This window comes from Bactrocera neohumeralis, chromosome 3, assembly GCF_024586455.1.
Source record: "Bactrocera neohumeralis isolate Rockhampton chromosome 3, APGP_CSIRO_Bneo_wtdbg2-racon-allhic-juicebox.fasta_v2, whole genome shotgun sequence".
Classification (NCBI taxonomy): domain Eukaryota; kingdom Metazoa; phylum Arthropoda; class Insecta; order Diptera; family Tephritidae; genus Bactrocera; species Bactrocera neohumeralis.
Window position 1 is genome coordinate 63872144 of NC_065920.1, and position 17239 is coordinate 63889382.

Genomic DNA, 17239 nt, shown 5'->3' on the forward strand with positions numbered 1-17239 from the left:
ACTATTCTGATTCAAGCAAGGATTATTTGAAATTAATTATTTACATAAATTTATTGAAATCTAGAGAATAAGAAATTTATTAGTCATACTTTGGACCTTCGGGATTATCATCATACTTTGCTAAATTTTAAAGAAAAATCGAAGAAGCGAATATGAATTAAAATAAATTATATTGAATTATAGTAAACACCTTAACTGTGCAAATGTTGAAAAAAAAATGTTTGTCAATATAATTTTCGGGATCCCGAACTTAAATCACGAGGTTTCAGTTTTTGCGCTTGAAATAAGAATCCAATGCGAACAAACTTTTTATTTTCAATTTATACCACGCCTAATTGATTTTTCTTAATATTTTATAGAATCCCGAAATTAACTTTCTCAATTCCGAAAATTAAGATAATAATAATAATTAGATAATTTAAAAATAAACTTTTCCACTCCTTAAAACGACTAAAAATATTGATAAACTTTGTTATCGATTCGAAATTTATTTTTGTGAAATCCGGAAAATATAAGAATCCCGAAATTAATTTTACCTATCCCGAAATTTGCATATTATTTTATAAAACACTAAATATTATTATAGGACAACATACTAAATAAATTTTAGTGAATTTATTGATTTTTATTAATATTTTTTTTTAATCCCGAAATTAACTGTTGCAATCCCGTAATTTCTACAGTTTTTTCTAAAACAATTTCCAAATTTTTGCATTACTATAAATAGTTTTCCATCAATTTTAAATAAATTTGAGTAAAATACCGAAAATATTCGGTATCCCGAATTTAACTTTTCCAATCCCGAAATTACAAATTACTTTATAAAACGCTAGAATTGTTATTAAAGTAAGTTATCGACTTGAAATTAATTTGAGTGAAATTCCGAAAATATTGGGTAACCCGAAATAAACTTTTCCAATCCCGAAATTTCTTTCTTTTTTTTAAAACAATTTTCAAATTTTTACATTACAATAAATTGATTTCCATCAATTTCAAATGCATTTTTGTGAAATCCCGAAAATACGCGGAATCCTGAAATTAACTTTCCCAATCCCGAAATTTCTGTAGTATTTTTTAAAATAATTTTGTACTTTTTACACTACAATAAATTGTTTCCCATCAATTTCAAATTAATTTTAGTGGAATACCGAAAATTTTCGAGATCCCGAATTAAACTTTTCCAATCCCGAGATTGTATTTAAAAAAAAAATTACTGAATAATTTTAAAATTTCAGTAAATTTTGGTAATATATTGATTGCATGAAAATAACTATTTAGAATTCTTTAAATCGCGCTGAGTAAAGTTTTACAAAATATGGAAAACTTATTTCACCAGTTCTACCAAACAGCTACTCTGCTTTTATTTACTGGGTGAACAAATACTTATCGACATTTTGCTTGTGCACTGGCATTGCGCTACGCGTTGAGCAGCGTGCGAATGAGCTTAAAGAAAACTGCATTGGCGTGCGCTGCAGCTGCATGTTCTGAGATGTGCGCCTATTTATTTACATGCACCTGTTTATTATACATACATACATACATACATATACGGCTTACTGAAATCACGTGCCATCGCCGCAACGGAACAACCACACCTCCAAAGTTGTTTCAACAGCTGACTGCTGAATGATGTATGAAATGGCGCACAGCTTAGCGCAGCTCAGCTGCTTATTGTTTTTGTTGTTGTTGACGCGGCTCAGCACAAAGTGTGCATACAGCTCAATGCACACGAGTGCACCGGTAGCGATGGGTCGCGCATCGAGATTATATGCAGTGTATTAATGGCGCTATTGGAATGCCTGAGCTAAATAAATAGGTGTACACATATGTTAATGTGTATGTGTTTGTATAAGTGTGTGTAGCAGTAAACATCTTGGTTACTTGTTAAGAATTATTTTTAGCGTTGTAAATTTATGCAAAAGGCATTAAAAATACACCGCTGGCTTTAAATATGTTTTACTAATTTTTATAAATGTGTACATATACATATGTAGTGTGTTCATACTATATATGAGTGAATATACAATACATAAATTAGTGAATAAACTCAAATAATTATACCATAAGCAGGGCTTCCACTGTGTGTCTCTACGCGTTTTTGTGCATAAATTTTCAAGATATTGCTCTGAAATTTAGCACACGTCTGTTTCCCTTCAAGAATTCACTTACTTGTCGGAATCAGCGATATCGGATCACTATAGCATATAGATGCCATACAAACTGACCGATCAAAATGAAGCTCTTGTATGGAAAACTTGTTTATTTGACAAGATATTTACCCAAATTTTGGCAAACATTATTTTCAATTGGAAAGACATAAGTTTCTTATAAATAAATTCAGATCGGACTACTATAGCATATAGCCGCCATACAAACTGACTGCTTAAAATAAAGTTCTTCTATGAGAAACTCTTTCATTTGAGTAGATATTTTCACAATATTTTGCACAGATTAGTCACCAAGTCAACGCTATAATATTCGAATAAATTGTTTCAAATCAGATCACTATAGCATATAGCTGCCATACAAACTGATCGATCAAGATAAAGTTCTTGTATGAAAAACTTGTTTATTTGACAAGCTATTTGACAAAATTTTGGCACATACTATTTTCTGTGGCAACGCTGAAATCTTCGCATAATTTTTTTTCAGATCGGACCACTATAACATATAGCTGTCATACAAACTTACCGTTAAAAGTTAAGTTCTTGTATGAGAAACGTTTTTATTTCATAAGATATCTTTACTTATTTTGGCACAGATTATTTTCTACAGGTAGGCTATAATCTCTGCAAAATTTGTTGAGATCGGTTTCTTATAGCATATAGCCACCATACAAAATGACCGAACAAAATGAAGTTCTTGTAAAGAAAACTTTTTTATTTGACAAAATATCTTCATGAAATTTGGCATGCCTTTTTGTCTAAAGCAATGGTTGAATATCCTATCAAACTTTTAAGATCGGACCACTATAACACATAGCTGCCATACAAACTGTCCGCTAAAAATTAATTTAAAGTTATTTTTACACCCTTTTATGCTATAAGAAACGCAACTGTGCAGGGTATTAGCTGCGCTGCTGTCGAAATTAACATTTTTTCTTGTTTTTGTTGCAATGTTGTTGCTTTTTCGTTGCACAGCTGTCGTTCTGGATTAATTAAATCCATGCATTATGCATTACAACATACTGATACGTATAAACGACACATATGTATATATGTGTATAAATATATATAAACACACACACACAGTGACATACTCATTTACTAAAATGCCAGGTGTTCCATTTATTTATCGCTTTCAATTATTACTTATCAATAATTAAGTGTGCGCATACTTTATTGTGCTGTAATTTACTTGGTTACGTATACGCCATGACCCACCCAACGTGCGCCGCGCCTCTGTGTGCATATCAAAGTGACTCCGGTTGCTGCATAAATCATGGAAAAATCGAAATTTCATGTAGTCTAACCACAAATTCCATCATATTGTGTTGAAAATGTGACAAGCGTAGTTCAAAATTAAATTACTTGTTTGCATATGTGCATATGTATGTATGTGTGCGTCTGTCTGTTTGACCTCATGTGTTTTCGCTGCTCATCTGTGGTTAGCTGATACTGATGCAACGCTTGACTGCATATTGCTATTTTGAACACGATTTGCGTTTAGATTCACAAATATTTCACCGTTATTGTTTGTGTTGTTTTTCTAAAAATTTGCATTTTATGCAGTTTTAGCTGGTTTAAGTTGGGGAAATGCTTTGACATGTTAGTTCTATTGAAGTTCATGTCAGCTGACATTTACCGCTAAGTTGTGTTTGTCGGATATTTGGTTAGCTGAGCTCGTACAAAATGTTTATATACATATGTATGCGATTATTTATAGTATATATGTACGAGTTTTTTAGTTTTAGTAGACAAACTTGAAAATCAATGCTTTAGTTTACTTAAGAGGATATTTGAGAGATTGAAGATGAGGAAATAGAGCCAATGCTCGATAAAGAGTGTACCATGCACAAAAAGATCTCGCAGAATTTTTTGAAGTTCTTTAAGCAGTCTCTTGGTTAGGGCTAACTAAAAATCATGGTTTTAACTCCAGTAGGGCCAGCTATGGTTCAGGCCGAGGACTTTCAATTGACCTGAGATTGACTCAACACATCTTCTTTACTGACGTAGATACCGCTCACGCGGTTCTAGTTAAGTTGAACACAGCGCGACAGTCGTTCTATCTTTTCACTTTTGGTGTCAATTCGAGATATCAAGTGCAGCCAGGTCCTCTCCACCTGATCTTTCTAATGAAGTGGAGGTCTTCCTCTTACTCTGCTTCCACCGACGACTACTGAATCGAAAACGTTCAGAGCTTGAATCTTTTGATCCATTTGGACAACTCACCTAGTCAGCGCATTAGCTGTCTCTCGCCATTGCCAATGCGCAATGGATCATATATCTTCCGCAAATCCTTTTTCTCGAACATTATTAAGGCCGACTCATCAGATGCATGTCATTGTCCATGCATCCGCACTATAAAACAGAACGGGAATGATTAAGTGACTCGTAAAAATTCGTCTTTATTCTTCGAGAAAGGATTTTACTTTTCATATTGCAGTCCAAAGTAGGACCTGTTGGCAAGAGAGCTGGTACGATGAGGACTGTCGTGTTGGAGTGCAAAGGAAGCAGGCCGCCTACCTAGCAATGTTGCGATCGACTGCAACACGATCGGCGTGGGATAGATACCGAGACTTGTGGAGGGAAGTAAGACGCATATGCATGCAAAAGAAAAAGAAGCCGGAACGGGTGAGTATGTAGAGCTTGAGAAGCTGGCCGTCGAGGTAATGCTCGAAAATTCTACGAAAAGATGAGGCGACTAATGGAAGGTTTCAATACTGAAGCATACTGATGTTCACAGCATACGAAAGTTATGGAGGGAACACTGCTTCAGCCTGCTGATCGGCAGCGAAACTGTAACATCTGAAGATGACGAGCTCTTTTCCCCAACCGATGACGATGGAAAAGATGTTCCATTGCCCGACTATGATGAGGTTCGAATAACAATAACCCGCCTGAAGAGCATGACAAAGTACATACATCAGCTTCTTTGCAAGATATGGTCTGATGAAAGCATACACGACGATTGGAATTTAAAAGGGGACTCCTTAATCTACCCCAATTGCTGTGGGATAAACTTCCTTAATATCGCATATAAGCATAGTGTGTGAAACACTGGAGCTCACGGTCAACAAACGGATTGGACCTTATTAGTGTGGCTCTACACCTGAAGAGTCTACAGTAACTCAATACATATAGTATGTCTTATTTATCCCGTTTTTTATATGGTTTCAAATATGTCGATCGTTGAAAATCGCCATCCTTCGTCAAAACCCAGTTCAAAAATATGATTCAGAAGATTTACGCAGTATCCGCCATTTTGTATCTAAAAGTGAATGTAAACATATTATACTATACTCTCAAATACTTGTTTAACAAAACTTGAAGGAATGAAAATGGATTCTTTACACTCAGAAAAATTTTGAAACTCAGACCAGTTTATGAGCATCAGACTAGCTTAACCCCAAAACAAAAGAGTTCATAGAAGAAAATCAAAAAATCTCAGTGAAGCTCTTATTTTCAAGAGCAATCAAAGTAAGGTCTTGATAGAAGCTTGTTTTTGGAAAAGGGGTTGTTTTTTTGTTGTATTTGCCTAAAATATCCCAAAAGTGGATTAGCAGCATGTTAGTACAAGAAACTTACTTATCTGTTAACCCTTGTTATGCACCGAAAAAGTCGCTCAATGTCGAAAAACGTTACTTAGGCTAATTCAAGTATCAAAGCTTCTTTGTTTAAGTCCAATTTTTGGCTACGTTAAGTATCAAAGCTTCCGTGGTTCAAGTTCAGCTGCGATTATTAAATGTAAAATTCTTAAAATCTTCTTATAACGCTGATCATTCAGTAGCTAAAATTAAACTTCCGACTCTATATGTACATATTTCTGACACGAAAAACTCTTCTAATGGTTCGGAAAAAGTAAATAGTAATAATAGTACCTGATATTTGCATGATAGATAGAGAAAGATTTCGACAAAATATCTGTGGTAAATTGAATTTTTGGCCATATTTAGGATATACATATAAAAGGAAAAACTAAAGAGATGCCTGGAAAGCGAACTATATTAACTTGTATGAGTATGTTTCAATATAGCAGCACCTCTTAGTATTTGTTATTTTCAGGGTGGTTTTTAGAGAGTTTTTCGAAAAAGGTCACAGTGACCCAATAGTGCAAGTGTTCGCGATGAGAGTTAAAGATTTGGAAAGACCTGATTTTTAGTACATATAGATCTTATCGGTAATGATTATCAATGCTTTAGAGTTTAAAATTAAGTTGTAGGCTTTGTCAAGTCTTCGACGACGTTTAGTTTAATAGTTGGTTGTTGATTTGTCCTCTTAAAAATCTGTGTTTGTAAGGCCAAACGATGACGAACTATAAAATTTTATCTTACTAATCTTAATCTTACTAAAAACACGTCATCCAGTGAGAAATATTTCATTCTGATTTTATTTTTTTGGTTCAAGCCTTTATATACAATTATTGACTGGAAAAGTTGTTTTGGTAACTCGAATAATCTGTCTATCTATCTCTTATCCCGAGTTCATTTTCCTGCTATCATAAATTAGAGGCACGTCCGTTCTATTGCCGCTAAAAATGCTTCACATCTTAAGTACTTAACCTCACTTTATGGTAGTGCTGTTTTATTTTTATCGGTCACTTAAACTATCTTCACACATACATGTGTACACACACATATACACACATGTTCTAATATATACGGAAACTCTCTAAAATATATATATATATACCTTATAAATCTTCCATGTGTATACCCTATGTGTCATTGCATTGGTGATGCACTTGACAGTATCAGCAGCAGCAGCAGCTTTGGGTCAGTGTAAGCTGCAATGTGGAAAAAAATGCGTTGCAATTTAAGCGGGTTAAGTGGGCGGCAGCGTAGCGGTCAGAGCATTGAAAGATTTATTTGTGTTTGGTGGGAAGCGTTTATCTCTCTTGTCGGAAAAAAGTAAATTTAAGCAGTCAGTGATTTTGGGGAAAAAATTCTGCAATATTTTGGCTTTTGTGTCTGACAGAAAAAAATTAAAGTGAAGTAGTATTGTAATCCTAAGTTATCTTTAAATAAATTTTTATGGAGATTTTTTATGTTTTATGCTTTAGGCTTTCATATACTATTGTGCTTTTAGAGATCAAAGATTTTGAAAAAGTGAGATAATCGCGCTCTAGTGCACACCGCTTACTAATCTGCATGCTGATAATATTTGAATCACTACATCGAATGCTACCCAGGCCATCTTCTCCGTAAAGAAATATTTTGTAATATTTAGTGATAAGTTCCAAGTAATACAAGTACATCAAGAAATATTTTATTCTCAATTTTTCTTTGAAAATTACTTTTAGGCAGTTCTAAAAGAAAAGTGAAAACGAGACCACTACAAGTGTACTCCAAAGTGCTAAAGTTTTAATGAAAATTTAGAGTATGCAATACTGTTCAATTGTAAAATAAACGGAATGATCTTCAATTCCATTCAAAATGATTTTTAGTATCTTTTCTAACAAAAGGCCAAAGTGTCCCGTTCAAGTGTACTCCAGAGGGTTAACATGTAAAAATTAGGTATGGTATCCTTACGTAAATATCCGTATCTATAATCTGTTCAGTTTAATATTTTATTTAATAATATTTTTGACTGAAAAACTTCAAACTACCACACGTTATGTAAAATGTAATAATCAGAGAAAAATATTGTTCGGACTTTGTGGATATTCAATCAGTATACAAGGTGTGTTCCAAAGTAAAAATGACTTTTTGAATCTAGCGCCTCGTGATGGCGTCATCTATATGTCTACTGGTGTTAGAATCTGCTATCTTTACTGATTGTTCAGTGAGAATTTCATGACATTTTATTGATTGTGATGTTATTGCGCTTTAAGTGTCAGTATGTTTGTGTTATCGGTGCGAAAATGAGCTTCGACCAAAGAGCCAACATTAAATTTTGTTTTAAAATTGGTAAAACTTTTACCGAAACGTTTCAATTGATGAAACAAGTTTATGACGATGATTGTCTATCCCGTAGCAGAGTGCACGAGTGGTTTCAACGTTTTCAAAGTGGTCGTGAGAACATACATAAATGACGATCAACATGTGGGTCAATCAAAATCCGTGTTCACCGGAAATTCCATCGAAACTGTGTGTGAATTCATCAAAAATCAATCGAAATCATCATTGAAATTCATGGAAATGGAATTGAACATCTCCAAAACATCGATTTATTGCATTTTGACCGAACATTTGGGCTTACGAAAGGTGTGTGCACGGTTTGTTCAGCACAAATTGACTGACGACCAAAAATTGCTAAGAAACCAACATTCGAAGGACGATTATTTGACCAAAAATCACATTTTAACCATTAACCACTACCCGTATTTACCTGATATGGCACCGTGTGACTTCTTCCTTTTCGGAAAAATGCATTTGCCCATGAAAGGAAAGCGTTATGCAGACGTAGAGGCCATTCAAAAGGCTTGCAACGAGCTAAAACACTCGTTCAACATGCTTTTGGACAATGCACAAAGCTGTATTGAAGCAGAAGGAGACCATTTTGAGTAAAATAAATTGATTTAGCCGAAAAAACCATTTGTTCTGTTTTTTTTTTTAAGTCCTGTTTACTTTGGAACACACCTTGTAGTTTATATAGCATTTTCGGAATTTTGTCAGTTGAAGTTCTTTTCCTCTACTAACTTAAGCATAAAATCAGTTTGAAATATCCACTCTATTTTTTCACAGTTTTGGAAAATATTTGTATACGTATTACAAAACTCCACCTCAAAATCTTTTCTTTTTTGCCAAACAGTTAAGAAAAGTGAAGGCTTAAATTCCATAGCTTATTAAGCACTCTACTCGTACACCGGATCGCTAAGAGAGCAGTGTGTACTGAGAAAGCGAGCTAGATAGAGATAAATTTAAAAGCAACCAATATGTTGTTAAGAAGTAAGAGAGACAGAAATATATAACTAGACTGAAACTAAAAGAAAGAGAGAGAAAGATAAACAGACAGAGTAAGAGAGCGATATAGGAGCAGTTTTCAAAACCAATTTTCACTAATCTTAGGCGATTTAGGTGTATACCAAATGAATTTTCATCAATAGAAAGTGGAGGTATGAGTTTGATCGGATTTATAGTTTAAGCAGGATCGTCGGCAGTCTTAACTAAGATCGAACTTGCATGTCAATATCACCCATTATTGCTAATTAACCACCTCAAAATTGATGCCGCTAAACTAGCTTTGATAAAGAACTGCTCCTACGCGCTCAGTTTATAAAGGTTTCAGGCTTAAAGTAATAATTTAAAGATTCAAGATATCTCGAATAAGAAATCGAAAGAAAAATAAGAAAATTTCGATCAGTAATTTGTTTTGACAGCATATAGTGATTCGGTACCGTCGGTCTCGACAAATGAGCAGATTTTTGGTGAGAAAAGCACGTGTGTAGATCAAAACCTCAAGAACTGAATAACGTATTTGCATATGGACAGACGGACGGAAAGACGGTTAAATACCGCTAAATCGCCGTACTTTATCACACTAATCATTTATAAATAATTTATAGAGACTCATACATTTCCTCCTGTCTCCTACAAACTTTGTGGTACACCATTATAAACTTTGTTCAGGATATAAAAATACCGAAGGGTTATCTCCTAAGCTGCTGAACTGATTTTAATTAAATTTAGCACACTGTGCGCAGTTTGATTCAACTTAAAAGGTCGGATAGTTAGACTTAAGGTCTATTGCGTCCTCCTTTTTGAAACAGCGACTTTCGAAACATGGATTCAAGAGCTTTAATCTTGCGTTTGCAGAATGTCTCTGGTGTGCGGGAGTTATCGGCCCCATGTAAGGCCCATGCTAAATAAGTACTTTGAGCTTGTAACGGCTAGTATAGAATGCAACAAGTAGCCGGAATTTGTTTGTAAGGAGGTTAACTACGTTTTTAAACCTGCTGAGGTTGAAACCACCTAATAGCAACTTGGTCTTGTGCATGCCTTGGAGTTGTTGCTAATACTTCTCCTTGCCTGCTTCTTTCTTTCTGCAGAGCAGCGCCCTGGTGGTATGAGGATCGACAACTACATAGGGTTCCGTCCCACCGTTCTTGTAGAAACTGCAGAGTGGGCAAGCTCGTCAGCGAGCTCGTTCCCGGCTATGCCCTTGTGATAGGTCAGCGTGAATCATTGCAAGTTTGCAGACAAGTATTCGCAGCTTCCATAGTTGAAGTTCTACCAAAGTCTGCGAAGTCTAAGCCGCCGTTCCATATGTAACAATAGGCTTCACGATCAGAGTATACAGCCACCTGATAATCCTTGGCTTGCATCCTAAGAACTTCCCGGCAAGTCCATTGCACACAATGAGTGCTTTTTGGCTTTGGCTATGGTCTGGTCTACATGATGCGTCCACTGAAGAGTGCCTCCATCGTAAGGCTCAGATATTTGACCACAACAATCATCTCCAACTCTCTGGCGCCAAAGGATACATTTCTGAGGCTGGGCAGAGACCTTCATTTTACGAACGAATTGATTTAATTCGATTTCGAGGCGTTGAGGTTCAATCCAACCCCACTGCATCATCCCATTACCAGGCCGAATCCCTTTTATACGATGTCACCGAAAGTATTGTCTAATTTACCCCTAGCTAATGTAACAATGTCATCTGCATATACTTGATATCCTTTGATTTCTAGTAAATCATCCATGACTAGGCTTCATAACAGGGGTGATAGCACTCCACCCAGTAGAGTGCCTATTGTTGTGTTGAGACGAATCCTCTTATCCCCTACTGTGGTTTCAGCTATACTGCTGTTACGCGAGCAACTGTTCTTGATTGGTACAAATTATTCAAAGAAGGTCAAGAACGCGTTGACAACACATCACATCCAGCACGGTCATCAACATCAACTGATGATCAACACGTCAAGAAAATAAAGAAATTGGTGTTTGGTCAGAGATCTCACGGGCATCGTTGGAATATCGGAAGGATCAGTAAAAACCATTTTGAAAGCTCATATGTGAAAAGCATGATAGGTTCCAAAATCACTAAATTTTTTTGAAAAACAGCGTCGCATTAACGTCTGTGAAACAATGCTTTTCGACCAACAGGATATCATGAAATATAATAATACTGGCGATGAGTCTTCGGATCTATGCTTACGACCCGGACACAGACGATCAGTCGACCGAATATCGTGGAAGAGGTGGGCTGAAGCCGAAAAACCCACATCAATTCAGGTCAAAATTCAAGGTCATGTTGACAGTTTTCTTTGATTATCGAGGTTTGATGCGGTTCGAATTATTTCCGACCGACCAAACTGTCAAGTAGGAAGACCCTTTGAGTGTCATGCGTCATTTGCGCGAAGCTATTCGTAAAAAGAGAATGGAATTATGGGCTGCGAACTTTTGGTTTTTGCACCACGATAATGCACCGTCGCATACTGCATCGTTTCTTCCTGAGCTTTTTGCCAAATTTGCAATCAATATCAGGCTGTAACCACCGTATTTGACTGATTTAGTTCCGTGTAACTTCTGGCTGTTTAGCAAACTCAAGCGAACGCTCCGGGGAAACCGCTTTGAGGCAATTGAAGACATTAAATGTGTATCGCTGCGCGCATTGAAGGCTATTCCGGAATTTGACTTTAACAACTATTTCGCGGATTGGAAAAAACGTTGGCATAGGTGTATTGGGATCAAGGCGTATTACTTTGAGTTGGACGACATAGATTTTGAAGAATAAATTAAGAATTTTTAAATTATAAATATAGTCTTACTAAGTTTTGCTCATAGTAGTACATTGATTTACTTATGATTTTGAATATTTCTCAGAATTCAAAATCTTAACTTTTCCGAACTCACTGACTATATCTTGACGCATCATTGTTTGTCACTTCTGGCATACACAACTAATAGCTACTGACCTTTAAGCCTAAAAAGATACTATAAGCTGAAATCCAATATAAGTATACATATTTACATACACTATCAAAAATCAGTTGAGCTGCTGTTTTCGGGAAATAAATTGCTTAAATCAAGTTGATGACTGGTGTGTGTGTGGACATGCATTGATTTCGTAGAAAATGAAACTTTCATCAGCTTTCGAAGATATACAAATGTCCATACATATATAGGGTACATATGTATAGGTACATATAGATATATTTGCATATATATATGCATACTTACATACCTCATTGCCTATCACTGTTCATGCTCTAAATGCATTAGCGCCATATGCCACAAGGACACAGCTGCTAAGTGTCACGACATATCGCTTACTGAAGTCTGCACATGTATGTGAGTATATCTGGAAGTTTATTTATGTGTATGTATGTACGTGTGTATTGCGATAGTCAAACACTTGGCTTTTAATGAAATTATGTGTCAAGGCTTTTTCAAAAGGCAAAAACAAAATAAAATGTCCTTACTGCCAGCCACTGCTGACTGTGACGTTGCAGACCACAAATGTGCTTCTTATATTTATAGTAGTATGGATGTATGAGTGTGTGTGTTGAATTTATATATTTTTTGCCTTATAATGTCATTTCTTGTGCCACTTGAAATTAATTATTCAAAAGCATGCACTACAAGCATTTCTTATGGATATTACTACTGTACTCACAGACTCATTTATATGGTACTGACATATGTATATATATAAATACCTGCACACTTACCTATATACATCCATGCTCATATGTATATAAAATATCCCACTTCACTTTCTCTGTTTGCTTTTCACCTCCGACTTTTTATTTTATATTTTATTTATTTCATTTCTTTTCTTGCTTACAGATATGAAACATATAAGGCGACATTGAAGAAAATACCCGCCACACGCCTCTCTCGTCTCACTGAGGCGCTGGCCAATTATGATCCGGTGCTGAATGAATATTTCTTTGATCGCCATCCGGGTGTATTCACGCAAATACTCAACTACTACAGGTGAGTGGTGTGCTGAAAGTGTATATTTTTTCTTCTTACATACATACATATATAGTATATTAGGGTGAGTCAAAATTTAACTGATATCGTTTTATGGATTAAAATAACAATGAATGAAATACAGAAAATGAATGAAAAAAACTAAACTTCGTTTGATCCAATGCTATAACACCCTATACAAATAGCATACAAGTTTTCATAGATGAACCTTATTTTGATCGGTCAGTTTGTATGACAGCTTTATGCTATAGCAGTTCGATCTGAATAATTTTTTGCGGAGGTTGTACAGTTACCTTACATAATAAGCCATGCCAAATTTGGTGCAAATATGGCATTAAATGAAGAAGTTTTCGCTACACTGGCTTCAGGCCGATAGTTAAGTTTATATGGCAGCTCTATGCTATAGTATTCCGATCTGGATGATTTCAACGGAGCTTGCATCGTTCTATAGGACGTTAATCTGTACCTAATATCGTGCAGAAAACCCGTCAAATAAAAGAGTTTCTATACTAGGGCTAGTTTTCAGTTTGTATGACAGCTGTGCGCTATAGTGGTCCGATATCGAAGATTCGGAGGAATGAACAGTTTCTAAGTAAGAAAAGACATGTGCAAAACTCAGAGAGATATATTCAAAACTGAGGGACTATTTCGTATACATATAAAGAACGAAAATGACTTAATGAAATCAGCCTCGTCACATTAATCCTTTACCTATGCACCCGGTTTTCAAATAGGGATGATATGATTTCTAAGTGTCGTTTTGGCCATTTTTAATATGTCATGACATGTCATTTTTTTCATTGTATTCAGTAATTTTTACAATTTCATCATTGAAAGGTATACGCAAGAACAACGTACACAACCTGGCGAATTTTGAGAAAGGATTTGGGCTTCTATACGTATAACATTTTGTCTTGAAACAACTTTAAAACGATTAGCATTGTTTTAAGAAAATCAGTTTCTTCGCTCACTTTCATGTGAGTGGTGCGTTAAATAAAGAACACTCTCGATTCTGGAACGATAGTTAGGTTAAGTTAGTCTGATAGGCCAATGAGCCACGCATAGACCAGTTTTGGTTCTTTGCGATACCAGAGTTCAGTTACTAGGTCCAAGATAAGTAGTCATCCCTTAGGATGCCTGCGCGAGATGCGAGTTTTAATAGACCCTCTGTGTCGCCATCAGACAGTGACCATTTAGTACTCCGATCATATTCCTGCAGTCGCTTCTATCGAGTGCCAGTAGGAATTTTGTGTACTTCCGATCTACCGCTTTTCACATGACTTTTGCAGTTTTGGTAGCTCCGTCCATCGGGTTTTGATTTTCTTTACCATGCCTCTGTCGAGATCATCGTTTAGAGAATGAGTCGGGTTTTCCAATGTTGATCACGTTTTCGGATATTATCCGTACACCATTCTTGGCAATTTCGTCCACTATTTCATTGTCCTCGATGCCTTTGTGGCCCAGCACTCAGTAGAAGTGGAGTTGCTTGCTTCTGGAAACACTTTGCACTACTGCTCTGCTTCGAAAGACACTTCTGGCCGATATGCGATACGAGGTTATTGCCTTTATTGCTGCTTGGCTTCTACGTAGATGTTGACTTTGGAATTGTCTGCAGGTGAATTAAAGGCCAGCTTCGCGGCTTTTGCTATAGCAAAGCCCATAACTTGAAATATACTCCAGCGGTCCGGCAACTTAAAAGACTGTCTTAAGCCTAATTCTGGACAGTATATTCCCGCACCAACCTTATCGTTCATCTTCGAGGCTTCTGTATTGATGATCTTTACGCCAGCTTTATTTTTCTGTTTATTTGAAACCTTCTTTCTTTGTTGAAAAGTGGGATCATGTAGTCGATGTTTCCCAAATCGCCATTACCAACTGAGCTATGCCCGAAGGTTCTTTATGTAAATGCACCTACAGCCGTGGTCGACCTACCGATTTTGCTGCGTAATTTTTCGCGCCTACCCTTTATTAAGATGGAAATGTCGTCCGCATATGCCAATATTTTAGGGGCTTTGCCGTCAAGTTCCTTAGCAGTTTATTTACTACTAATGTCCACAGAAGCGAAGATAGCAGTCTCTACTGATCCGCCCTTCATTTATGCGTGCTGCGCCTTGGACAAGCTGCTAGAAGGCGCTGCGATCCTTATGTGCGCGTCCAAGATTTTCTCTAGCATTTTAAGAAGGAAGTTAGGCTTTTAGGCCTAAACCCTTTTGAGTAGGTTGGTTTATTTCTACATGCCTTCGGTATGAAACAACCCAGCCTCTCTCCGGTGGCACATATGTAGCTGAAATTCATGCATTCCCTTCAGCCAAGGCACGGATAGACAGAGCAAATTCTGTTGCATTGTTGGAATGATTTCGTCCGTTACTGAAAATAGATATTCCGAGAGTTATTTATATGGAGAACTTTGAGTGCTCACCGAAAATTTTTTAAAATAAGCAAAAACTCCGGAAGCGATATTTTTTCTTTGTATCGAGGTCCATTTTAACCTATGAATTTGAAGGTTGATTTTTTTTCGGCCTATTGTATATAAATACACTTATATATTTCTATATGCTATATATTATTATATGTTAATGTATGTATGTATATATATTTATTTTTAGAGGCATATTCAATCTCATTAGTGCTCCCAAATCATTCTTTGAATTCTTTTAAAATCCCGGATTGTGGCTGAAATGCGGCTTTGAACGCATATCAAACTCTATTGACTTGTCAACCTTTTGGTTTTTGTTGCTTTTGAGCATATATTTCAAGTAATTTTGCAAATTACTCTTCAAAGTATAATTTATTTGCGGTTAATTTTAGGTTTTTGCTCAAGTCTATTCAATTTATGACCGTAACATTTTGTTCATTAGTTGATTGACAGCTGAAGTCTCTGACGTCTGCTACTTCTAGTCTGTTTATATTATATATACATATGCATATGCACATTAATATCAGTATGTATGTATGTGTGCATTTTCTGTCTGGTGATTGTTCTGCTGTCAGCAATAAGTGAAGCTGTGATTAATCTATTAGTTGGACAGGCGGCACTTTAATGGCACGAATAACTTATACACCATACAACGAGTGTGGTTCAATAAATATCTATTTTGAAAAAAAAAAAAAAAATAGCAAGCAACTTATCTTAAAGATTCACATTTAAATCTTATTAATTTTAAATAATTGTTGGTTCCGAGAAAATGAACACTACCTGCTACATGGTAGGGTTATGCTCGAGGATTATGCCTTTTTTGAAACCATCTGTTAATCGTATTTTTACTTTGGTATATTAAAAACACCGTGACAAATCATATATCCCTTGTATCAAAATTTCTATTTCGGCTATGGGGATTCACTTATTTAAAATGTATGCGTCACGCCAATTAATTTTTTTCGCAATATACACAGCCTTTGAATAGATATACATTTTTAGTAACCTCAGGCATTTTTGTGAAATCCCAAGACTTATAATTAACATTTCTATTTTTGGACATTGAGCGGATGTATAAATATATTACATCTATTAATATGCAGAGATGGTCAAAAATATTTGCAAATTTATTTGTACATTCTACAGAAATATTGTTTTCTTGCTGTCGTTGTTGTTGCTGTGCAAAAAATGACAATGTTGCTGTAGACTTTAATCTATGCGCTAGCGAGTGAAGACAATTTGGTAAAGATAGCGGTAAATCGAACTGAAATCAGAGCAAGTGAGCTGAAGATTAACGGTAGTAAAAAATATTTACACATTGCGAATTAGCATTTATTCTTGATTTTGGTTTAAGGAGTTAGTGGGGTAATCTGGCCTGTTTTTATGACATTTTTTTCATAGAAATTTTTATTCTACAATAGAACTTTTTTCACATATCATGAGGTATATCGTGGAGTGTATAAACAAATTTTTCGGAAAATTTTTTGATGACATCTGTCGGAGAAATGGCTGGGTGAATGAGATGCGTTTTTTCACTGGCGGACACGATTTCTCATGTTTGGATCATCTGAAACACAAAAACCCAATTTATTCTCAAAACGTACGTGAATGGTTATCGTCTCTACTAGAATCATGAAAAAATGTTGATAAATGAAAAAGTAATTAACGTTTTTGTTTTTTTAATTTTCCCAATGTTTTTTCACATAAAGTTTGTCATAACATTTTATAATAATATAAATAAATTATAAAAATTACCAATCTAAGGACGATAGTCGGGTGTT

The 17239-nt window shown here is 35.6% G+C and overlaps 1 protein-coding gene across 1 annotated transcript in view; it reads left to right on the top strand.

The window, feature by feature from the left end:
• The window catches only part of LOC126753975 (uncharacterized), a 79069-nt gene that overhangs the window by 24486 nt on the left and 37344 nt on the right, over nucleotides 1-17239 (top strand). Inside the window, exon 2 of the mRNA XM_050465769.1 lies at nucleotides 12893-13042. Within this exon, the coding sequence (XP_050321726.1) occupies nucleotides 12893-13042 (150 nt within the window). The remainder of the gene's footprint in view (nucleotides 1-12892; nucleotides 13043-17239) is intronic.